Genomic DNA, 25512 nt, shown 5'->3' on the forward strand with positions numbered 1-25512 from the left:
ATGATTACATTTTGTTTTACTTATTTAGATGTGACTTTGAATGCTGTTTCACTGTTTTCTTATTTAAAAAATAATGTTTCATCAAGTTCTCAATAATGTCAAAATGCACCACAAAAAAAGCATGACACTGAGTTCTTTTTTGACAGTTCGATAAAAAAAAAAACAAAAAAAAAAAACTTTTTTAAAACATTGTTTTCTTTGACTGGTGAGAATTTAAGTTTCATACAGGATGATCAGTTATGGCATGTTATATGCAGTATAAAGAAATTGATTTTTCATGATCTAATAGTTCTTAAGAATATTCATTTGTAGAAAATCATTAAACCTTCATGAAGTGCATACAGACTGAACTACTGACACCTTAGTTTTCTTTAAAACCTATCTGATATTCTATTGGATAGCCAGTCATAGGAATCTTTAATAAAATTTACATGATGTCAAAGTCTGAATCACTGTTATCTGGTTTCATAACAACAACAATACTAATGATAATAATAATAATAATAAAATTAATAACTTTATTAATATACCACCTTTTAAAAAACAGATTTCAGAAGTACTTAATAATCAGTTGAAATCAGAACCCCAAAATCAATCATAATTACAACATAGAAAGTAAATATAGACAATTGATTTACAAAATGTAGGAAATTGAAAAGTTAAAAACAGATATGAAAAGCATGGCAAAAAAAAAAAAAAATAGAAAATTAAATATAGGAAATAAGTCAGTCTATAAAAATGGGTTTTAAGAAGTTATTTAAATGTGTCATCTGCATAGCAATGGAAAGAGACATTGTGTCATTAAATAATGTGGCCGAGTGTGAGCATATGAATGGAGAATAACATTGGACCTAAAATTGAGCCCTGTGGCACACCACAGGTAATGCAGGCTGTGCAAGACATGTATTTACCTACAGTGACTGCAAAAGTTCTGTCTAAGAGATAAGAGCATGTACAGTGTCTCTGTTGCTCACCCAGGTCAGCAGATGGTCAATTAAAATTTTGTGATGCACAGTATCAAAGGCTCTACTAAGATCTAAAAGAATTAAAATAGAGTTCTCTTCACTGTACACTGATAAAAGAAGGTTGTTGGTCATGTTAAGGAGGGCAGTTTCTGTACTATGTCGTGTTCTGAAACCAGACTGAAATTTCAAAAAGAGGTCATTATGACACTGAAAGGGTATTGTAGGAGCCAAATTGGCTATTTTCTGTGTTCACAAGTGTTGTACGCATTTCTGCCAGTAGGTGGCAGTATCTATTTTTGGTCATGGATTGAGTCTATATAGGGAGGTGGGCTAATCAGTGTAGTGTGCACGCTGGGGAATTCATACGGTTTTTGACCGTGCCATGGTGTAACTTCACAGGTCAGAATAACGTGTTATGGTTAAAATGAGTACCTTTGAGTCGACTGTATGTAGCCTAATAAACCTGGAATACAATCAGTAGTGTTTGGTCATAGGCTGTGTTATGCATTTGCACCTGCATGCACCTACACTGGCACGCGTACAAGCCTTTTAAACCACCAGCATGCGCGGATAGCGGCAAAGGGCCATTATAGGTATTCTTTCTTTTGTTGGTAATTGTGTCAGCTAAGGGTGTAGGCTGTGGGGTGTCTCTCCATTCAGAAAACCTGATTTACACATGTAACATTCTACTCAAAAAAGTGCCATCAAGAAAGAAAACTGGAGGCTAGGATGGCAAATAGGCCTACCTCTACCCAGAGAGCTGAAATAATCAGAGACAAAGACTGCACACACAGCATAGCTCAGCATGCTAAACACTGAAGAGTGTAGTCTCACTGAATTGTTCATGTTTATTATGGTGGACTGTCATCTGTCATCTTCAACTAAAGTTTAAGAGTAGGAGCTGGGAAAAATGACCATTCAGAATTTTAAACATTCAAAATGTTCAAAAACGCCTTTAATAAGTTTATCTTTTTCATCTAGCAAAATTATCAGCAATGTAACTGATTGGTGTTCAGTTTCAAGGACCCTATTTCCTCTCAACATATAGAATTTGCTTCAAAATATTTATCATTTTTTAATGAATATGAGCTGAAGCAAAGCAAAAAAGTTTATAAGCATAGGACAAAATTATGAACATCCTTGGTGTTTACAATAATAACTTTACAAGTGGACAAAATAGACAGGGACACTGAATGAAGAATATTATACACACAGCCCACAGACATTTTTTTTCCCAGAAGTTCATCAAAGACCACTGGGTGAGGGCACCCTCGGTAGTGTAGTCACCTGATGTACAATTGAAGGAGGTAGGCTTTCATTTGAGAATCTTTATAAACCAGTGACAACACACATATAGAGTTCTGGTATATAGAAACTCGAGCGATGGAGATCTTCGCTCTCTTTATTGGCCTGAATCTGTCTCTTGGGTTGGGTGAGCTGGATTCAGTTCTTGCCTTGAATGCTTCTGAGGATAGTCAGAGACAAAGGGCTGGGCTTGCAGAGGATAAGAGTGGTGCTGAGGCCATCTCATCTATGAGATGTAAACACCAAGGTTCTGCTCGTCTGCCTGCTTTCTCAACGGATGGTGACTATGTGATTGGAGGTGTTTTCTCCATACACACCTACATGCTCACAGTCAAACATAACTACACCACCATGCCTGAGCCACTGAGGTGCACAGGGAGGTCAGTAAGAGGGTGAAGTGGGAAAAAAGATGATTGATGTGGAGATAGAAATGTTTTGTTTTGTATAATGTGCTTACAGTCATGTAGCAAATCTTTTGTGTGATGTTGAAAACTTAAAAAAAAATCTTTTTCTCCATTAAGTGCCAAATCATTGATTGCAGAAATTAATTTTACATTTATAAAAGTAGTATTGCCGTTTGTTTCTAAACCTAAACAATACATGTGTTTAATCTATTTTCTCAAGTTACTTAACAGGAATAAACAATATTCCTGTGAAGTCAAGTAATTTGTTATCACACATTTAGCGCATCTATTGTTCATAACTATGCATTGAGCTCCGCAGTTGAATTCACAAACTGAAAAGAAAACTTTGCTCTGAAAATTGTGATCTGCTCATCGAGTAAATTTGGACAGTGACATGAGTGTCTGTGTGCAGCATTGAGGCCCGTGAACTGCGCTTCTCACGCGCAATGATCTTCGCCATCGAGGAGATTAACAACAGCTCGGAGCTGCTGCCAGGCATCAAACTCGGTTATCAGATCCACGACTCGTGCGCTTCAGTGCCGCTGGCGATGCATGCGGCGTTACAGCTTTCAAATGGTTTGGACCCGGTGTTTTACACGGGCGATAATTGCTCACAGTCAGGTATGGTGATGGCCATCATCGGTGAGTCTGGCTCCACTCCATCCATCAGCATGTCGCGCATCATCGGGTCCTTTAACATTCCACAAGTAAATACTTTTTAAATTCATTGACAAGACTGTTTAGTATGTCCTAGGTCACCGCTGATTTTATTTATTTATTTTATGTTTGCTTTATTTTTTGTCTGACCCGTTAAAGAATTACATTTCTGCCTTCCTTCAGGTGAGCTACTTTGCCACTTGTGCATGTCTGTCCGATAAGCTGCAGTTCCCGACTTTCTTCAGAACAATCCCGAGTGATCAGTTCCAGGCTGACGCGCTGGCCAAGCTGGTGAAACACTTTGGCTGGACTTGGATAGGTGCTGTCCGCTCGGATTCGGACTATGGCAATAACGGCATGGCGACTTTCCTGCAAGCAGCCCAGAAGGAGGGGATCTGTGTGGAATACTCTGAATCTTTCCATCGATCCCACCCACGCAGCAGGATCCAGAGAGTAGCAGACGTTATCCGCAGGTTTCTGCATCACTGATTGTGCTTTTGTGTCCTGTGTGACACTGACCTTGGGTACACAAAACCATAAAAAGTTGAATGTAATATGGAAGGTGATTTTATTAGTAGTAAATATATATTTTTCCCATTCCATTATTTCTCTCCGATCTATCACTGACATGTCTTAACAATTAGTTTGTGAGACCAGTAGGCCTACTGTACATTGACCGCAACAGTAACTCAAATATTTCTCATGTTTAATTGTGTTAACTGTTTTGATAATAATGTTTCTCCAGGTCAACAGCTACAGTTGTTGTGGCATTTGTAGCATCTGGAGAAATGAGGATTCTGCTGGAAGAGTTGTCAAATGAACCTCCACCACCTCGCCAGTGGATCGGCAGTGAATCCTGGGTAACAAACCCAGGTTTGCTGAGATTCAGCTTCTGTGCTGGAGCCATTGGATTTGGCATTCAGCGATCTGTCATTCCAGGTCTGAGAGAATTCCTCCTGGATCTCTCTCCTGCTAAAGTGGCTGCCTCTCCAGTGCTGACTGAGTTCTGGGAGGAGGCTTTCAACTGCAAGTTGGGCAAAAGTGAGAAAGTTATGTTGATTAGTCACTCTGCTTTCTTTGAGGAGAGTTCATATGAATTTGGCTGCAGGGTTTTCACAGTGTAAACACTGAAGTCGTGAGCATGTGCACACAGTGAGAGATAGCATCCAGGCCACAAAGCCCAATAGAGGTTAAAAATTACAAGCTTCAGTTGGTATAATTTGGCTATTATCCTGAGTTTAGAACTGAGTTTAGATTGTTTATACATTTTAAACATATTTAAAAAGGTCATCAGTTAAAACAAAGGTTCTGTAAATTATTTCCTTTAGGTAAATGTGACTAATTTTTGATCACTGAACATTGTTAATTTAGTGGCAAAACATAAACTGATGCAATAGCTATTTAAAAGAAGCTAGACATAAAACAAGAAGAATAATGAAAAAAGCACCTTCTTCTGTCTCTGTGTGTTTTCAGCTGCAGCCGTGGATGAGAGAGTGTGTGATGGATCTGAAGACATACAGACACTCCAGAGCCAGTACACTGACACATCTCAGCTCCGAATCACTAACATGGTGTACAAGGCTGTTTATGCAATAGCACATGCCATTCATAATTCAGTGTGTCAGGAAACAAATTCTACAACTCAGTGTGACAAAATCACCAGGATAGAGCCTAAGCAGGTTAGCTGAAATGAACAAGTGAACACCCCGATGCTTTTTTCCCACTCTCCCTCACTGTCATATCATACTTGTTCATCACAGATTGTTATTCAACTGAAGAAAGTAAATTTTTCCCAAAATGGTTATGATGTGTCATTTGATGCCAATGGGGATCCTGTGGCCACATATGAACTGGTTAACTGGCAAAAGAGTGAAAGTGGCAGCCTTGAGTTGGTGACAGTAGGTTTCTATGATGCATCACTGCCAGCAGGCCAGGAGTTCAGTATCAACAGGAACCTCACCTGGATGGAGGGCAGCACACAGGTAAGGAGGCCAACATCAGTGATTCAATATCAAACATCAGATTTGGTGTTTTAAAAGGAAACACTATTCATTTTTTATCCCTGTTTGACCCTGTCCATATCGACTAACAAGAGATCCATTCATAATATAATATAATATAATATTTAAGATATGTGGAACAAAATCCATCCTTCTCACATTGTATTAAAACAGCATCCAAAATTCAGGTAATATGAGACCTCACCAATTAAGTGGGTACGTATGTAAGAACAGTATTTGCGGTATAAATTTTATATTTTCCAAGATAGTGTAAAATAAACTAAACTGGAATGGAAAAAACTGTAACTTACATAACATAACCAAGATACTGAAGTGGCTGTAGGAAGTTTTTTTCTTCAAAACCAATATCATCAACAGGATTTGTTACAAATGCTAGTGACATTTTCTGTGCATTGATTGGTATGTGTGTATTGCTTTAACACAGACAACAATTTGAACATATTGATTAATCCTGTGATCTGTGTAGCACACTTGAATATGTCTGAATTGCTTTGTATCTCCATGTCAGGTCCCTGTGTCAGTGTGCAGTGACAGCTGTCCTCCAGGAACTCGTAAAGTGCTGCAGAAAGGAAACCCCATCTGCTGTTATGATTGTATACTGTGTCCTGAGGGAGAGATTAGCAATGCTACAGGTAACTTTTTGGTTCTAATGCATGTTGACAACATCAAAGATTTGCCTGCTAAAAGTTCTTTTTGGTTTGTTTTTTCAGATTCCCCTGATTGTTTCCCTTGCCCCAAGGAGTTCTGGCCTAATGCAGAGAGAGACTCTTGTCTCCCCAAGCCTGTAGAGTTTCTGTCCTTTGACGAGGTCCTAGGAATCATCCTGGCTGCATTCTCAGTTGCTGGTGCCTGTCTTGCCATTATAACAGCGGCTGTGTTCTTTCATCACAGGACATCCCCGATTGTCAGGGCCAACAACTCTGAGCTGAGCTTCCTGCTGCTCTTCTCCCTGACTCTCTGTTTCTTATGTTCATTAACTTTCATTGGAGCACCCACTAAATGGTCCTGCATGCTGCGCCACACAGCATTTGGGATCACCTTCGTCCTCAGCATCTCTTGTGTTCTTGGGAAAACAATAGTTGTGTTGATGGCCTTCAAAGCTACACTCCCAGGTAGTAACGTCATGAAATGGTTTGGTCCTCCACAGCAAAGAATGACTGTGGTGTCTTTTACATTTGTTCAAGTTTTAATATGTACCATTTGGTTGGTTCTTAGTCCCCCTTTTCCGATTAAAAACCTGACCACATACAAAGAGAGGATCATCCTGGAGTGTGCACTGGGCTCAGATATTGGGTTCTGGGTTGTGCTCGGGTACATCGGCCTTCTGGCTGTCTTTTGCTTAGTGTTAGCCGTCTTAGCCCGCAAACTACCTGATAATTTTAATGAAACCAAGCTTATCACCTTCAGCATGTTGATATTCTGTGCAGTGTGGATCACCTTTATCCCAGCGTATGTCAGCTCTCCTGGGAAATTTACTGTGGCTGTGGAGATATTTGCCATTCTGGCCTCCAGTTTTGGACTAATTTTGTGTATATTTGCTCCAAAATGTTTCATCATATTGTTTAAACCAGAGAAGAACACAAAGAAACATTTACTGAACAAAAATCAATCCTAAGGTATCTCGGCATGGTGGTGCGGTGGTCAGCCTCACAGCAAGAGGGTTCCAGGTCCGAATCCTGGTCCAGGGGATGCAAGAGCACCTTGTTTCTGAAATCTTTTTTTGGCTTTTACCAATTGTGAATTCACTACTACTGGAAAATATCTTTCAATATATGTGAAAATTCATAGGTTTGCCTACCCCTGACCCTGAGAGCTGTGTTGTTGGTAGAATTCACATATTGAACCCAGGTAACCAGTCTGATTAAGAAAAATCCAAACTCTGACTGTGATATTAAACTTTATCCCTCAAATGGGACACATGACATGCTGAGAGTCTGGTGTGGGAAGAGAGCTGGCTGGCCTGCACCTGGTGGTTGGGCCTTCTCCAATGGGCCCAATAATAAAGAAACATTTCAGTTAAAATGTCAACCAAGCTTTACACCACCATTTTACTGAACACCATCTGTCTTGGAACCACCTTTTTGTGCTACCACAAAAGTGCTGAACATCTTTTGCTATCCAACCAAAAATGTATAAAGTTCAATTCAACATTGTATGCTACTAAGATTGATAAATCACTGCTGTCCATGTTGATATTTTGTGGCAGGTATTGACCAGATGATGAATTTCCACTTATGCTAATGCTTTAGTGTCTGAAAATTTACACACTTCATTTTGTTGTCAGCTATACCGAATGCTTGTGTGTACTGTTTCTGTTGCTTTTTCATTAGTTCTGCAACAGTAAACAAAAGCATGAGTATATAATTTGTTTTTCTTGTATTCAACTGACAAAACAGTTTGTTATTTCACAAAAAATAATGACTTGTTTGTTTTTCAATATTATGCTCATGTCAAAACTAGAATTTTTTTTTAAAATTGGGCAAGGACTGAATTTGAATTTGATATTCAGTGTGTCTGATTTGTGTAGCGTGCTATAAAGAATGTTGATGTAAGATACAGCCATGATAATATATTCGACTAATTCGTGTAATTTGTCTCAAATGCGTTGTGCTTCCACAATGTCCACCAAACCTGATGGAGGTAGGGCAAACCTACTCTAAAATATGCATATCCAAAACAGTCTCACAGACCTATTAAACAGGAGCACCATGGGGTAAATTTTGCCTGTCAGTTTTTCAATTGTACATTACTTTGTTTAAAATATTGAAGTCAAGCATTTGTTTACTTTTCTTAAAATTGTGTTGTATTGCAATCCTTATTGTTAAATATAGTTAAAATCAGTGCAGATTAAAAACACCGCAAACCACCTTCAGCTTAAGGCAAGCTTCCCCCCCTTCTCATGCACCTCAGCTTACTATGCATCAGAGACAGGACACCCTGAGTTGTCTCTGATGAACTCTTGTACAATGTAATTCATAATGAGTGTCATTGTCTCATTTCTCCTCTTGCAAAGTTACCATTGTAAACAATGAATAAAGTTCAAGTTTTGTTCTACCCTTCATCTTTATTTCTTGTTTAAGCTCAAAATGTATTTAAACCGAAAAAAAATGTACACATTCAAAAATGAGTATTCAAAAATGATATATTTGACTTTTTTTTTAACAAAAAGTAAATAAAAAGCTCAATACTACAATTTTTTGTTTTAAATTTTGACTTTATTCAAATAACATTTATTCTATTACATTTAAATTATTATTATTATTATAAGGACATTCAAAAAGTGACACTGAAAGACAGAAAATGTACAAAATACAGCCAACAGTCTGTCAACTACGAGAAGATTATGGTAAATGTGCACAGTATGAGCTCTACATCAGTGGTGGAAGAAGTATTCAGGTCCTTTACTGAAGTAAATGTAGACTACTTATACCACACTCTAAAAGTACTCCACTACAAGAAAGAGTCCTGTGTTCAAAACCTTACTTCAGTAATAGTATTTATTAGCAAAATGTAATTCAAGTATGAAAAGTAAAAGTATTCATTTGAGAGAAAACTGCTATATATTATGTCAATAAATAATTGCTACTATGTGAACATTTATTGTATTAATATGAAATGGATATAATCAAATTATGTATAAATACCTTGAAACTGTGCATAAGTGCAATAACTGATTATGAACTTAGTGATATTCCATCACCATTAATGAGTTATGATATATCTCAACAATTTACTATTCTCAAATTTCTTAGAACTGATTTTTGTTCATTAAATGTTTCTTTGTGTTCTTCTCTGGTTTAAACAATATGATGAAACACTTTGGAGCAAATATACACAGAATTAATCCAAAACTGGAGGCCAGAATGGCAAATATCTCCACAGCCACAGTAAATTTCCCAGGAGAGCTGACATACGCTGGGATAAAGGTGATCCACACTGCACAGAATATCAACATGCTGAAGGTGATAAGCTTGGCTTCATTAAAATTATCAGGTAGTTTGCGGGCTAAGACAGCTAACACTAAGCAAAAGGCAGCCAGCAGGCCGATGTACCCGAGCACAACCCAGAACCCAATATCTGAGCCCAGTGCACACTCCAGGATGATTCTCTCTTTGTATGTGGTCAGGTTTTTCATTGGAAAAGGGGGACTCAGAGCCAACCAAATGGTACATATTAAAACTTGACCAAATGTAAAAGACACCACAGTCATTCTTTGCTGTGGAGGACCAAACCATTTCATGATGTTACTACCTGGGAGTGTAGCTTTGAAGGCCATAACTACTACTATTGTTTTCCCAAGAACACAAGAGATGCAGAGGACGAAGGTGATCCCAAATGCTGTGTGGCGCAGCATGCAGGACCACTTAGTGGGTGCTCCAATGAAAGTCAATGAACATAAGAAACAGAGAGTCAGGGAGAAGAGCAGCAGGAAGCTCAGCTCAGAGTTGTTGGCCCTGACAATCGGGGATGTCCTGTGACGAAAGAACACAGCCGCTGTTATAATGGCAAGACAGGCACCAGCAACTGAGAATGCAGCCAGGATGATTCCTAGGACCTCGTCAAAGGACAGAAACTCTACAGGCTTGGGGAGACAAGAGTCTCTCTCTGCGTTAGGCCAAAACTCCTTGGGGCAAGGGAAACAATCAGGAGAATCTGAAAGAAAAAAATCAAAAGGCTTTCAGCAGTCAAATATTTGATGTCATAAATATGCATTAGAAACAAAAAGTTACCTGTAGCATTGCTAATCTCTCCCTCAGGACACAGTATGCAATCATAACAGCAGATGGGTTTTCCTTTCTGCAGCACTTTACGAGTTCCTGGAGGACAGCTGTCACTGCACACTGACACAGGGACCTGACAAGAAAAGTCAGGAATTTAGTTGTGCTATGCAGCAGGATTAAGGGAGTTGTCCACAAGACCATCTTAGAGCAATACTCACACTCCAATAGTATTCAAAGTGTTTTTTCTCTGTAATGATTCCTTTTGTTTATAGTTTATGTTAATAAAATATCCACTTGATGTTAGACAACTGCTTTTGGCCTCCTTACTTGTGTTCTACCTTCCATCCAGATGAGGTTCCTGTTGATGGTGAACTCCTGGCCTGCTGGCAGTGATGCATCATAGAAACCTACTGTCACCAACTCAATGCTGCCACTTTCACTTTTCTGCCAGTTAACCAGCTCATATGCAGCCACAGGATCCCCATTGGCATCAAATGACACATCATAACCATTTTGGGAAAAATTTACTTTCTTTAGTTGAGTGAGAAGCTGTGAGGATGAAGGAACATGAAAACAAGGAAGGAGAAAAATGACAACTTATGAAAAACATAAATACTTAATTTCATATAAATCACATAAAAGAGCACTTGGGTGTTCACCTGTTCAATTTGACTGACCTGTTTTGATTCTATCCAGGTGATTTTGTCACACTGAGTTGTAGAATTTGTTTCCTGACACACTGAATTATGAATGGCATGTGCTATTGCATAAACAGCCTTGTACACCATGTTAGTGATTCGGAGCTGAGATGTGTCAGTGTATGGACTCTGGAGCGTCTGTATGTCTTCAGATCCATCACACACTCTCTCATCCACGGCTGCAGCTGAAAACACACAGAGACAGAAGAAGGTATTTTTAGCTTATATATTACAGTGTTATTTTTCTCTTATATGACATGTATTTTTTTATGATTTCTTTTTGGTTTTTTAACCTACCAAAAATTAACTTGCAGAAAATCATCATGTCTATATTCTTTGTCACTATGCCATGTACTATTTTCTTTTTCAAAGAACTGTTCTGTAGACATGCTTTCATCTATTTCCTTTAAAGAGCTGCTGCTTCAGATTATGTCCAGTCCAGTTTTGTTGTGATTTTGTTTTTTTTTTTTTAACTTATGCCTACCACACAATTCAGTTGTCTAATGATTAGTCAAATTTATAAATGTAAAAAAAAAATGTCCTCAACTTTCCTTTGTATCACAAATTGGCTTGACAGGTTTTAATATGTTTAAGATAAATTATCTAAAATTACTGTCATTATAATGCCCTAACCAGACCTTCAATAGATGAATGCTACTAAGTACGTTTTTAATCTCTATTTAGCATGGCCTGGATACTGTCTAATTACTGTGTGATTGTGATTATGACATCACCGTGAACCCAATGCAGCCAACCACTTCTCCAAGACAGCAGAGGGCCTGAAATTAACCTAAAATCATTCAGTGAGAATATTCACAGAGCTACATCATCCGTCTACCTCATGTCTTTGTTCAATATCAATAGATTTTCCTCTCTGTAGAAATCTGGGATTTGATCTAGAAGCAACAGATGACTTTTTAGATATATAAATATAACGCAGGAAACTCATCTCAGACAATCATTAAAACAACTTAGCCACAACGATCCAACTGTGAACATCACTGATGTAAAAATAAATAAATAAATTTAAAAAAAGCACAAATTTCTCACTTTTTCCCAGCCTGCAGTTGAATGCCTCCTCCCAGAACTCAGTAAGCACTGAAGAGGCAGCCACTTTAGTGGGAGAGAGATCCAGCAAGAATTCTCTCAGACCTGGAATGACAGATCGCTGGATCCCAAATCCAATGGCTCCAACATTGAAGCTGTACTTCAGCATCTCTGGGTCGGTAACCCAGGACTCACTGCCGATCCACTGGCGAGGAGGAGAGGGCTCCAGTGACAGCTCCTTCAGCAGGATCCTCAGTTCTGTAGAGGCTACAAATGCTAAAACAACCATAGCTGTCGACCTGTAGAGATATTATAGCATGGCACTTTATTTTATACCAACAGAAGTTACTGTACTTTAGCTTTTAGTTTCTTCAATGCTCAAAAAGTCTATGTATCTCATTTTTATGTCAGTATCAAAATTAAATATGGGAGAGATCAAAGTTTTGAAACAAAGTTACATGACCATTTTCACTAAGATGCAAAAACAAAAGTCTATCTCATATTTTAAACATTGGTTCAGTGTCACACAGGCCACAAAAGCACAGTCAGTGATGCAGAAACCTGCGGATGACGTCTGCTACTCTCTGGATCCTGCTGCGTGGGTGGTCACGGTGGATAGATTCAGAGTATTCCACACAGATCCCCTCCTTCTGGGCTGCTTGCAGGAAAGTTGCCATGCCGTTATTGCCATAGTCCGAATCTGAGCGGACAGCACCTATCCAAGTCCAGCCAAAGTGTTTCACCAGCTTGGCCAGCGCGTCAGCCTGGAACTGATCACTCGGGATTGTTCTGAAGAAAGTCGGGAACTGCTGCTTATCGGACAGACATGCACAAGTGGCAAAGTAGCTCACCTGAAGGAAGGCAGAAATGTAGTTCTTTAATGGAATAGACACACAATCAGCACTGGTGTAAATCACATAGTTTTTCAGAAATTCAAAACTATTTACTTGAGGAATGTCAAAGGCCCCGATGACGCGCGACATGCTGATGGATCGCGTGGAGCCAGACTCACCGACGATGGCCATCACCATACCTGACTGTGAGCAACTGTCGCTCATGTTAAACACCGGGTCAATGCCATTTAACAGCTGGAATGCCAACTGCACCGCCACAGACACTGAGGTGCACGAGTCGTGGATCTGATAACCGAGTTTGATGCCTGGCAGCAGCTCCGAGCTGTTGTTAATCTCCTCGATGGCGAAGATCATTGCGCGTGAGAAGCGCAGTTCACGGGAGTCAATGCTGCACAGAGACATTACACATACACTTGTTTACACACGTACACTTGTTTAAGACAACAACAGTTTTAACGGAAATTACACAGTAAAGGAGAGCTCTGCAATTAATACTAATAACTGCAAGATAACAAGATTAAATATCAGTCAAACATTACAGGATTATAAATACAATATCGAATAATACTTAAATGACAAATGTACCAGTTTGTTAGTATTTCTAAAAATCACTGACATTCATTCTTGGAAGCTTTTAGATTGTTGGTATACAAAAAACTTTGCAACACAATTTTAAATTCATATAAATGAAACCATTTCTAACCCCACACAGTCCATATCATGTTATCCCTCACTTCTCCCTCTTACTAACCTCCCTGTGCACTTCAGACCCTCAGGCATGGTGGTGTAGTTATTCTCCACTGTTTGTTTGTATTCGTGTATGGAGAAAACACCTCCAATAACGTAGTCTCCATCCATTGAGAATGCAGGCAGACGACTGGTACCCTGAAGCTTACATTTCACAGATGAGGCCTCAGTGCTGACCCCAGCACCAGTCCTATCCTCTGTAAGCCCAGCCCTTTGTTTCACAGCATCTCCAGAATCATTCAGTGTAAGAGCTGAGTTCAGCTCACACAAACCCAGAGACAGAATCAGACCAATAAAGAGAGCTGAGATCTCCATCCCTCAAGTCCCTGTGTGTGGGCAGACTGTATGCATTTTCACTGGTTTATATAAATTTTCAGAGCAAACCTTCCCACCCTCTACCGCATACATCAGTTTATTACACATCAGAGAGGATGCCCTTTCAGTAATCTCTGATGAGCTCCTGCCTATTTTTCTCTGGGCTGCATATTTAATTTCAATTACACATATCTGTCACATGTCAATGGTTCAATAAAAAAATTGTAATTGTATTAAAATCAACCAGATGGAGACTCTATGACATACGCAAAGCAAAAGCTCTGTGCTGCATGATGCCATCTAAATTATTTCCAAACCCATAATGTCTTTGGACTGATTTTTGTTCATTCAATGCTTATTTGTATTTTCATTTGGAGCAAATATACATAGTATTAATCCAACACCGGACACCAGAATGGCAAATATCTCCACAGCCACAGTAAATTTCCCAGGAGAGCTGACATACGCTGGGATAAAGGTGATCCACACTGCACAGAATATCAACATGCTGAAGGTGATAAGCTTGGCTTCATTAAAATTATCAGGTAGTTTGCGGGCTAAGACAGCTAACACTAAGCAAAAGGCAGCCAGCAGGCCGATGTACCCGAGCACAACCCAGAACCCAATATCTGAGCCCAATGCACACTCCAGGATGATCCTCTCTTTGTATGTGGTCAGGTTTTTCATCGGAAAAGGGGGACTAAGAACCAACCAAATAGTACACTTTAAAAGGTACAAGGTACTGTGTTCAGAGTAGCTGCTGGAAAAAAAATAGCTGTAGCTTACATAGTGCCTGCTTTTTAAATTGCCAGATACTGATTTTGCACTGAACATGACAATGTCAGTATGATTGTAGAGGATAGTCTAACATTACAGTCTAACATCCTACCCTAGTAGCACATTTTGGTTCCCAGAACGTTCCCCTAATGTTGTTTGTTACATGTTTGGTTCCCTCGATGTTTAGGGAACATTAGGCTTCGTTAGGTTTCTGTATAACCAAGGGGGAATGTTCCCTTCCCGTTAGTTCTTGGTTATAACATTATATATACGTTCTGTGTTGCTAGGGTACCACTGTCTACCACTCCTCTCTTAGTGACTTATGTGATTATGTTACAGATTTTGTATGTGTATCGAGAAAACGGCTTCAGTAATGTAATCTCCACCCACTGAGAATGCAGGTAGAAGAGTGGTACCCTGAAGCTTACATTTCATAGATGAGGCCTCAGTGCTGACCCCAGCACCACTCCTATCCTCTGTAAGCGCAGACCTTTGAACCATTCAAAGCAAGAGCTAAATTCAGTTCACACAAACCCAGAGACAAAATCAGCACAATGTACCCAAAACGGTGCAAATGGAGTGCTAGTGCAGAAGAAGTCAGTGAGCACATACCAATATATTTGTCATAATGTTAAAATCTGCACAGCACTCTTTGATTTCATGTAGATATAATGCTTTGCGCACAATTCATTGCAAGGTATTTTCTTTTGTATTTCATACTGTCAGTTCTACTACTACCATCTAGTGGACGTTGTCACATGTAGAGAAAATGTAACAAACATCATATTGTTACCAGAATGTATCATCGAAAAAAAAAAGAAAATGAAGGCCACAGATTACAGTACATTTAGCTGTAGTTATGTGAGCACAGAGGACTGATACATCAGCTCGACCACCCTCTGCAGGAGCAGCTAACTCTGTTAAGGTTGCTTGGCAGGTTGATGTTCACCAAAAAATACTTTTGCAACAGTGGAAGAAGAGTCAGGAAGAGTTACAGAAGGGATCTCTCTCTCCCAGACTTGCAACAGTTGTTACATGTACAGAACATACCATCAAAACCACAAAACATATCACAATGACAAAATTTCTCATACATGAATATAAAAGTTGAGATTTTGTCAAGTTGGGTCATACAAAGAAGATCTTGTTATGTCAAATTTTCTCAGTCCTCAGTCCAGTTGACAGACAGAGAATCATCGTCTCGGCTGAGGTACTCGAAACAGTAGATTCCTGGTCTCCACTGGACTCCACTCCAAAGTTAACTCCACTCATGGAGAAAATGAAACCAGTGAGCAAACTTGCTAATCACCAAAAAGACAAAAGATGGTTGATGGCAGTTTTAAGGCCTTATACATGATGGGGTCTCCACATATTCAGGTGGGCCAACATTTGTGCAAATTTCAGTGAGTGAATACTTGATTGTGATGTGGGTGAATTTTATTGTGTGAGTATATATGTAATTTATGCACAATAGATATTTTTTCATGTTGTGAAAGAATGAACTTTTTTAATATGAAATTTTTTTCCGGCATTGAATTGCGTAATCTTGACAGTCTATGTCAAGATTATGTATCTGTGCACAAGTTTAATGCTAATATGTGTATTATGTCCTGCCCACACTGCTGACAGTGCCCTGATTGGTGGTGTGAAAGATTTAACAAATGACGAAAAGGACACGCAGTAAATGACATATTCTGGCATATAAAATTAAGCAACGATGCTTCAAGTTTAGAAACAGGGGTAACAGAAGGAGGGAAGATATGGGAGCATTTTTCGAGACATATTTACTCTTTTGTCTCGACCTGATTTTGCTTTTACTCTCTTCTTCTTTTTTCCTCTCTAAGTCTTCATCTCTTTCCCCATCTTGTAAATTATGGAGGCAGTTTCATCTCAATGGGTTGCAAAAGGCTGGGGATGTGATTTTAGGTGGGCTGATTGAGGTTCATTACACCTCAGTCTTCCCTGAGTGGACATTCACTTCAGAGCCACGTCAGCCCACCTGCACAGGGTAAGTCTCCATAAGCATAAACGCACGATGCTAAAAAGAATAACGAGAAAAATCTATACTGAGATATGTGTCTTGTATTGTAATATCGGTGTTAATCAGACATTGAGATATTCCTACAAGTTCAAGTGTAGTTGTTACAACAAGGTCATATTAATACAGGCTGTCTTAATGAAATGGCACTGCGAATAATATGTATAGGCTACTTGCATTTTCACAATATATGTGATTAATAATGACATTTTGTGTTTTAGCTTTGACACTCAAGGGTTCAGGCATGCCATGGCACTGGTATTTGCTATTGATGAGATCAACAAAAACTCCAATCTCCTACCAAATGTGACTCTGGGATACAATCTTTATGATAACTGTGGTGCACTTGTAATTGGATTTCGTGCAGCCCTGGTGCTGGCCAGTGGTCAAGAGGAGCAGTTTCTGCTCCAGGAGAACTGTTTGGGGACGCCTCCGGTCCTGGGGATTGTGGGTGATTCATACTCAACATTTTCTATTGCCAGCTCCAATGTGTTAGGTTTATTCAGATTGCCTATGGTGAGCTTTCCTCTGTTCTTTGAAGAGGCTGTTCATATCAAATATTCATAAAATGTTAAAATGGATCAAATATTTTAAATTTGTCAATTGAGTTGCATGAGATACTGTACGCAGCCTGTGTGAAAACTGCAAGTCTCTTTTCAGGTGAGTCATTTTGCTACATGTTCCTGTCTGAGTGATCGGAAAAAGTTTCCATCCTTCTTTAGAACAATCCCAAGTGATGCTTTCCAGGTGAAAATATAAGCAAAACAATAACTGCAAATTATGTTTAAAGCATGAAATAATAACACAGAAATAACTGAATCTACAGTGCAGTGAATCTCTGTAAAATCTCTGTAATTCAAACCATTCTCTATCTATAGGTACGTGCTATGATTCAGATTCTAAAACACTTTGGCTGGACTTGGGTAGGCCTGCTGATCAGTGACGACGACTACGGACTACATGTTGCCCGATCCTTTCAATCAGATTTGGCTCAGTCAGGTGGAGGTTGTCTGGCCTACTCAGAGGTTTTGCCCTGGGGAAATGATCCAGCTGAACTTAGGAGGATTGTGAATGTGATGAAGACATCAACGGCTCGTGTGGTCATGGTGTTCGCACATGAAATCCACATTTATCAATTAATGGAAGAGGTTGGGTTCAAAATATAATGTAATATATAAATCCATGTTTTTATAAAAGTTAAAAAAGTTTTTGTATTTTCAGTCTAGGAAAAGATGCAATCCTGTCAAATATAACAGTTTCTGATTATTTTTTTATATGTGAATTTTCATTTTGACCTTCAGAAAACAAACCTGTTCTCTGAGCAAAATGCGATTTTTCTCCAATCTGTGGTAGGAAAGGGAAAGACAAATAAATTGCACATAAAATCGCAGCCTAGTTGTATATATTTGTGTGAATAGCACAAAGTAGACTATATTTGTGCCTTAGATGTTGAGAAAATTTTTTTGATTCATTTGATTTTAATTCAAATTGCAGGTGGTGAGGCAGAATGTGACCGGCCTTCAGTGGATGGCCAGTGAAGCTTGGACATCTGTTGATGTACTCCAGACGCCCAACTTCATGCCGTACCTGGGCGGCACGCTGGGCATTGCCATCCGCCGAGGAGAAATAGCAGGGTTCAGGGAATTCCTCTTAAGAATACACCCCAACGAACACAACAACAACTATGGAAATAGTATAGTAAGAGTTCAATATTATAATCAGACCTGAGTTTGCAGCAAGAATGTATTGTCATTATTCCTATTAACACAGATCTTGAAAGATTTTAAAAATTACATCTTAGGTAAATCAGTTTTGGGAGGACATATTTCAGTGCAAATTCCCACCAGCTCCTGCAGGTTGGGTGGAAGGTGCGGGAGCAATATGCACTGGACAGGAGGATCTACACAGTGTGGAGAGTGAGTTGTTTGATGTCTCAAACCTCAGGCCAGAGTACAATGTGTACAAGGCTGTGTATGCACTGGCATATGCCCTTGATGACATGCTACGTTGTATTCCTGGGAGAGGGCCTTTCAGCGGGCACAGCTGTGCGAGTTTGCAAAGAATGGAGCCATGGCAGGTATGATATCAGTTTACACAGCACGTGAATGATGACATGTTTCTAAATACAGGTGTTAGTTCTGCTACTAACTGAATACAATTTATCAGTAGGAATATTAGTAAAGAAAAATAGATGACATCATGGAAAAGGCCTCCCACAAAAAAATACTGACAATGCTAATCAAGGAATCATTCAAACGAGGACCATTCAACCAAATTGTGTGTAAATTTTCCCATTTACAGTACAGAGCCAGGACTGTGTACAAACTCCAGACTGTTTTTCAGTGTGGTCAGTTAGAGCTGTGGCAACCAAACTTCACAACAACAAACTCTGAAGTGACCCCCATTTGATAATATATATATTTTTTTTCACTTTAGGTTAAAAATGTGTGTGCATTCTGACTTTGCACCCATCCTGTAGAATAGCCCATATACAAGTATTTGAATTTAGAATAGAAGGAAATCTAAAATTGATCAAATAGAATGAAACAAACATAAGCAATATATTCAGTTTTTCTGTAGTTTAATAAACAAATAATAATTAAGCAATCAGACAAAGTAGAATGAAATTCATGGTGCCTCAAAAAATTGATTGAAATTGAAATTGAACAGTTAATTTTTTATGTTTATTATGTTTCCAAATTTAAAGAGTAACTTAACACCCACTGTAAATCTAGTCCAGTGGTTTAGCTTTGGCACACCTATCAGTGATGGTGTTTGTGGTCAGATGTGAAACATACAAAAAACTTTAACCAATAAGGGCAGCAAAGCAGCAAAGCAAAGTTTTTTTGGCCTGGTATTAAGTTACACATGAAACATTATTTGAGCAAAGTCAGGACATGTCAGATCAGGTATGCATTTAGATTGAATTACGCTCTTTATCTGTCATTTTCTTTCATTCTTTTGAAGCTGGTGTATTATTTGGATAAAGTAAACTTCACCACACCTTTTGGGGATCAAGTGTCATTTGATGATAATGGAGATGCCTTACCGATCTATGACGTCATGAACTGGCTGTGGCTTCCTGATGGAACAACAAAGATTCAGAATGTGGGTGAGATTAAAGAGTCAGCCAAAGGTGAAGAGCTCACACTTGATGAAGACAAAATTTTCTGGAACTTCAAATCTAAAAAGGTGATTGTGATGTTACTTTCATTGATGTTTCACAATGATAACTCAAGTAACAGCATGAAATGGTGTAGAACAATGATTACTCTTACAATCCCCATAGCCACCCCGGTCAATTTGCAGTGAGAGTTGCCCTCCAGGTACCCGCATGGCCAGAAAGAAAGGGGAACCTGTGTGCTGCTTTGACTGCATCCCTTGTTCTGAGGGAAAGATCAGCAATGAGACTGGTTGGTATCATTATAAAATAATGTCATTTATTAATTTGCGGTTTAAAAAAAAAAAATCAATCAGTGTCTTTGGCTTAAGCAAATTAGCATATATGTCGGTGCACATCGAATCGCAGATATTAAGACATTAATATACAACCCAGCAATTAACAATTAGCAGACACTGGTTTATTTGCAGTACTGACAAAAGTCTGACTCAGTGTTAGAAGCTTTTGTCACTGAAATAGTGGTTCCTGCTGTGGCTTTTTTTTTCTACCAAGCAGTAAAAGGAGTTTAATGAGGAACCATTTACACTGTTTGGCACAAAAGCAGCAGCAGTCAGGACCCACATCCCACATCCCCACCTGAGCTAATAGTAGCTATTTTTTCAGCAGCAAATTGGCTATGTCAAATTCTGAGATTTCAGCATCTGCTGGGTGTTCATTTTGGAACACTGAAGGATTCCTTTGTTTTTAATATAGATCCAGTATTTAATATAGATATTGTCTAGGTTTTGTTTCAAAGAGGATTCCAAGAAGCAAATGATAGACTTAACTTTAAACGGTGTAAATGGTTAATAAAGTCTTTATTGGAGATATTCAGTACAGTACAAAACACACAATGGAAATAGTTCACAAGGACTGGGAATGAAAAAGGCAGATAACCAGGCAACAGGTGAGTGCAAAAGACTAGATGCACACGGAGATGTCCAGGAGCGAAGAATCCGAAACACAAAGGCAAACTCTAAAAGCTGGGGGATATCAGGTCCAATCCAGAGACAGAGCTGAGTAGGGTAGAGGAGCTTAGAGGTGAATCTGAACAATGACAGCAAAATTAATCTTCTCAAAACAAGCAACAACAAAATTCAAAATGTGAGCCTGACAAGATACCACTAGAGCAGACATTATAACCTGGAAAGGGTGGAGAGGGAAAGAAGGTCTTAAATATCCATGGGCAGTGAACGAGTTATTGGAGGCAGATGAGAAACAGCTGTCCAGGCAGGGGACTGACAGGACACAGGAATGGCTCCACCCATATCTGCTGCGAATTGGACAAGCAACAGGAAAACCACCTGGGGGAAATCACAGGAAGACAGGAAACAAACAGTACAGAACATGAAACAAAGAGGAAAAAAACACCTCAAGATACTAATCCTAACAGATATTCATCTTGACTTTTTTTTTCTTTTTTCATCAGACTCCATGGAGTGCACCAGTTGTCCAGAGGACTTCTGGTCCAACACCCTGCATGAGCAATGTGTTCCTAAGAAAACAGAGTTCCTCTCCTACCATGAGCCTCTGGGTATCTGCTTGACTGCTGCCTCATTGCTGGGAGCATTTACCTGTGCTGTTGTCCTGGGCATCTTCACATATCATCGTAGTACACCCATGGTACGAGCCAACAATTCAGAACTGAGTTTCCTGCTCTTGGTATCACTTAAGTTATGTTTCCTGTGCTCACTCCTGTTTATTGGTCGTCCCAGACTGTGGACATGCCAGCTGAGACACGCAGCATTTGGGATCAGCTTTGTGCTTTGTGTCTCTTGTATTTTGGTAAAAACCATGGTGGTTCTGGCTGTGTTCAAGGCCTCCAAGCCAGGAGGTGGAGCCAGTCTGAAGTGGTTTGGTGCTATGCAGCAGAGAGGGACAGTGATGGTTCTTACTTCTGTTCAGGCAGCAATCTGCACAGCTTGGCTTGTGTCTGCCTCACCAACTCCTCATAAAAACACTCAATACCACAATGACAAAATAGTTTATGAATGTGTAGTTGGGTCTACGATTGGTTTTGGAGTTTTACTTGGCTACATTGGTTTACTGGCCATCCTCAGTTTCCTGTTAGCATTTCTGGCAAGAAATCTCCCAGACAATTTCAATGAGGCCAAGCTCATTACTTTCAGCATGCTGATCTTCTGTGCTGTGTGGGTGGCCTTTGTCCCTGCTTATGTCAACTCTCCAGGTAAATATGCAGATGCAGTGGAGGTATTTGCCATCCTGGCCTCCAGTTTTGGTATCTTGGTAGCACTGTTTGGACCCAAATGTTACATAATCCTGCTGAGACCAGAGAGGAACACAAAGAAAGCCATCATGGGTCGAGGCACCTCTAAGACATAATAGAACAATTTTGATTTTGCTTGTATTTTGCATTTCCTCAGGAGTCAAATGCTTGTAACAGATACATACGAGAAGTAAATGTCTTTTTAATTTCATAACTCTCTTTACATCAAAGTAAAAAATTAGAATAAAATGAGAAGAAATAAAGCCATTTATGCAGAAGCAGGTCTTCAATCATCATTGCCTTTTTTTACTCATAAATACTTTCTTATTTACTAAAATATGTTCAACCAACAAATTCTAACCATAAGTTAAAGCCACTTTGTCGAGACCCTCAGCATTTCACACAGTCACACAGTACAAAGTGTTTTAGTATCTATGTGCAATGTGCTGAGCCTTTCCTTTAGCATGTGATGCACAATATGTTTAACATGAAACAGCAAATTTGGTTAGGTTTAGGAACAAAAAACCTGCTTGGTTAGGTTTAGAAGGGGAATATTAAAATTTGATTCCACACAGGACTCAAACTTCGGTCTCCTGAGAGAAGGTCCTGTGTGTGAAGGAGCAGAGTTGTTCCAATCGACTCATAGAGTCACTGTGATTAGTTAAAAGCTCAGTGCATCTCGAGGGACATGATAGAATTTTGGTATTACACTTCCTGGGAATGGGACCTGACATGTCCAATTCAGTTTCAATTCAATTCAGTTTTTTTATATAGCATCAATTCACAGCAAAAGTTATCTCATGACACTTTCCAATTAGAGCTGATCTAGACTATACTCTTTAACTTATAACTGTTCATAACTTAAATATTTTCTCTGAATTTTCTGAAAATCAATCCATATTCTACTTTCAATTTCAGTCGCAGTCGCATTTGGATCTTAAAGACAGTGCAACAGTGTTTAAGCTAGTCCCAACCCCAATGCAGAGTGAAAAAGGGCTGGCGGGCGAGGCACAGGTCAAAAAAACAATAGTCTTTATTTAGTAAGGCTAAACTCAAAAAACACTGTTACTGTGGCAAAAACTCCTGGGCAAACATGGCATGGCAAGACTAAACAAGGCAAGGCAAGAAAAAAACAAATGATCCTGGCATGGACACTAATGTAATGCTCAGACAAAGGTGGCTGGGAAGACAAGGACTAAATAGACATGACGAGACACAGGTGACACACATTAGGAGGGAGAAAGCAATCAGGAAAACCAAAAACAAAGTTACATGAAAACAGGGCACACAGGGGAAGTGATGCTTTTCTAAATAAAACAGGACATGACAAAAACCTTGAACATAATACATGGAAACAAGACACACATGGAACATGACACAAGGACTCAAAAACCAAAAGACAGCGAACCAAGGCATGACATAAACCTGAACTTAAAACATGAAAAACACATGAGAGACAAACATGGAACATGGACTCAAGCATAAAACATGGAAACACAAGAAACGTGACACATGGATTCAAAAACAAAAGGACAGAAAACCAGGACGTGACTGAAACCTGAACTTAAAACATGAAAAACACATGAGACAACAAAGCATAACCAAAAAAAACAGGCATGACACTTATTGGTTTACTCAATAATAACCAAGTGAAATGGACTGTGACGGGGTCCTGCTTTGTCGTCACAAAAACACTCAGGGGCAGTCATAGGGTAGATGGTGGTTTTCAAATTCAAATTTCAAACTCACCATATATTTATTTATTTCAGCTTCGAATGAGTGGTGATAACCTTGTTCTTTTGTCAGCAAAATGACTGTCACCTTGCAAAACAAAAATAAGTAACAACTGACTCCTCGATTCTTGAGGAGGCCCTTATACAACCTAAAGCCCCTCCCAATTGTGGCCCCAAGCAACTCGAATAATTCTTAAAAATTACCCGTGTGTGACGTAGTATCCGTCCGCCAGGTATGATCTATTTCGTTGCCGATTATTGGCTCTGGCCTTTGTTTGAATCTGAGGCAAGGCATCCCACAGGTAAGTACTTCCTTGCACCCTCAGCACTCTCCTCAAGCAATTGCTGTGGGCGGTCGGACTATTATTGCACTGCGTGTGTAAGTGTGTGTATGCAAGTGAATGAATTACTGGCCGATATGTATGTGTGTGTGCGGTGTAAGTGAGTGAGCATCGCATATGAGTGCGTGCTGTGCGGGTGAGTGAGCGTTGTATAAATGTATGGTGTTGTACCGAATGAGGCAGTGTTAGATACGGATGTGGGTGGATGAAACGAGTGGCTGGTTTAGCAGTGTATCTGTGCGTGTATGAGGCGAATGGCTGAATGCTAAGTATGTGTGTGTGTGTGTGTGTGTGTAGTACAGTACATTATAATTATTTGCAGTGCTGAAAAATGTTACCAAGTTACCCTGGTTTTCTGAGATTTGGATGTAAGTCTTTCACAATGGCAGGTTATGGCATGACAATCAAGGAAGTTCAACTGTCACTACATATGTCATGAAATGCCAATCACTTGAGTCGCATTAGAAAGTATAGTTCTTCTACATGTCTACGACTTGCAAAAATGACAGTCACTCTGTTTTTGGAAAACTGGGATTAAGCTTCTCTTTGCATGTGCAGGGGAGACACTATAATCCATGAGTTTATATACATACCTATTAAGAACCCACACTGAAGACTGAACCTGTCAGTGAACCTATCAAATCCAAGCTACTAAGCTGAATAATTATGTTGGAATTACCACCTCATAGCAGGACCAACACAATTCACAGATATTTTTCTCATTGACTTAGCTAATTTGAAAGCAAGTCATAGACTGCCTTAGAATAAAAGCACTTTTGAGTCATTGGGCTCCAAAGGCTAAAACAGATTAATCCATAAAATTCTCCTAAAACGATGGTCAAGTTCCAGGTGGGAACTACTATTTTGTATGCCATGTAATTAACATTCATTCACAAATGCTCAGACCACATGACCAGTCAATATATTATCAAAACCCACAAGGCAAGTATGAAATTGCAGCCAGTTAAACAGTAATGGAAGAAAAGGTCCTTGTCTTTTTTTAATAGTCCATGTAAAAAAAACAAAAACAAAACCTTGACATTCCAAGCCCAAGGAACCACAGACTCCAGGTGCTGGTAAAACATTTTGTTTATGCACTCACAACACCTTTTTGTCCCCGTGCAAAAATAGCTGACTAGGGTCTCTACACATTGTCCATGGTCCGCTGGGCCACTTCTGAGCAGCACTGGAGAATGAAGATGCCTGGAGGGAACCTGTTCAGCAGTAAGTCTGGCCATGAATGGGCTACAGTGCGTTCATCCCCAACACTGCACATGAAGTTCCTAACGGAGATATCAGAGGAGACAGTGCGTTTTGTGCAATACAATGAAATCCATAAATGTCCTGCAGCGGAATGTCTCCCACAGTATTTTGGGATTTAGTCTAGTACTGGCTTCCATCCATTCATTTTCTATACCGCTTATCCGTCAGGGTCGCGGGGGAGCTGGAGCCTATCCCAGCTGACTACGGGCGAGAGGCGGGGTACACCCTGGACTGGTCGC

General features: G+C 39.5%; 3 protein-coding genes across 3 annotated transcripts; 2 read left to right on the forward strand and 1 right to left on the reverse strand.

The window, feature by feature from the left end:
* Window positions 1–2348: 2348 nt before the first annotated feature.
* LOC124059194 (extracellular calcium-sensing receptor-like) lies at window positions 2349–7558 on the forward strand. Its single transcript, XM_046389019.1, has 8 exons — window positions 2349–2650; window positions 3087–3316; window positions 3465–3804; window positions 4077–4372; window positions 4805–5010; window positions 5092–5313; window positions 5861–5984; window positions 6063–7558. Exons 1-8 carry the CDS (start codon window positions 2349–2351, stop codon window positions 6965–6967), a joined length of 2625 nt encoding a protein of 874 aa, XP_046244975.1. The 3' UTR covers window positions 6968–7558.
* Window positions 7559–8896: 1338 nt separating this feature from the next.
* On the reverse strand, window positions 8897–13561 carry LOC124059388 (extracellular calcium-sensing receptor-like). Its single transcript, XM_046389333.1, has 8 exons — window positions 13424–13561; window positions 12766–13060; window positions 12380–12669; window positions 11822–12117; window positions 10751–10956; window positions 10401–10622; window positions 10083–10206; window positions 8897–10005 (listed from the first exon to the last, which is right to left on the reverse strand). The coding sequence occupies exons 1-8, from the start codon at window positions 13528–13530 to the stop codon at window positions 9101–9103; spliced, it is 2445 nt and encodes an 814-aa protein (XP_046245289.1). The 5' UTR covers window positions 13531–13561; the 3' UTR covers window positions 8897–9100.
* Window positions 13562–16271: 2710 nt separating this feature from the next.
* On the forward strand, window positions 16272–22109 carry LOC124059195 (extracellular calcium-sensing receptor-like). The gene is made up of 9 exons (XM_046389020.1): window positions 16272–16519; window positions 16771–17065; window positions 17210–17296; window positions 17428–17697; window positions 18044–18247; window positions 18351–18626; window positions 19517–19741; window positions 19839–19962; window positions 21139–22109. The coding sequence occupies exons 1-9, from the start codon at window positions 16272–16274 to the stop codon at window positions 22050–22052; spliced, it is 2643 nt and encodes an 880-aa protein (XP_046244976.1). The 3' UTR covers window positions 22053–22109.
* Window positions 22110–25512: the final 3403 nt, after the last annotated feature.

This window comes from Scatophagus argus, chromosome 5 (assembly GCF_020382885.2).
Source record: "Scatophagus argus isolate fScaArg1 chromosome 5, fScaArg1.pri, whole genome shotgun sequence".
NCBI classification, from domain to species: Eukaryota; Metazoa; Chordata; class Actinopteri; family Scatophagidae; genus Scatophagus; species Scatophagus argus.

Bases quoted from the DNA above. Each gene is read 5' to 3' on its own strand.
- LOC124059194 (XM_046389019.1), top strand. From the start codon at position 2,349: ATGGAGATCTTCGCTCTCTTTATTGGCCTGAATCTGTCTCTTGGGTTG. The intron at 3,805-4,076 runs GTTTCTGCATCA...ATGTTTCTCCAG, and splicing joins GTAGCAGACGTTATCCGCAG to GTCAACAGCTACAGTTGTTG. The intron at 4,373-4,804 runs GTGAGAAAGTTA...GTGTGTTTTCAG, and splicing joins CAACTGCAAGTTGGGCAAAA to CTGCAGCCGTGGATGAGAGA.
- LOC124059388 (XM_046389333.1), bottom strand. From the start codon at position 13,530: ATGGATGGAGACTACGTTATTGGAGGTGTTTTCTCCATACACGAATAC. The intron at 12,118-12,379 runs GTTTCTGCATCA...ATATCTCTACAG, and splicing joins GTAGCAGACGTCATCCGCAG to GTCGACAGCTATGGTTGTTT. The intron at 10,623-10,750 runs GTCAGTCAAATT...TCATCCTCACAG, and splicing joins CCTGGATAGAATCAAAACAG to CTTCTCACTCAACTAAAGAA.
- LOC124059195 (XM_046389020.1), top strand. From the start codon at position 16,272: ATGGGAGCATTTTTCGAGACATATTTACTCTTTTGTCTCGACCTGATT. The intron at 17,698-18,043 runs GTTGGGTTCAAA...TTCAAATTGCAG, and splicing joins TTTATCAATTAATGGAAGAG to GTGGTGAGGCAGAATGTGAC. The intron at 19,963-21,138 runs GTTGGTATCATT...TTTTTTCATCAG, and splicing joins AAAGATCAGCAATGAGACTG to ACTCCATGGAGTGCACCAGT.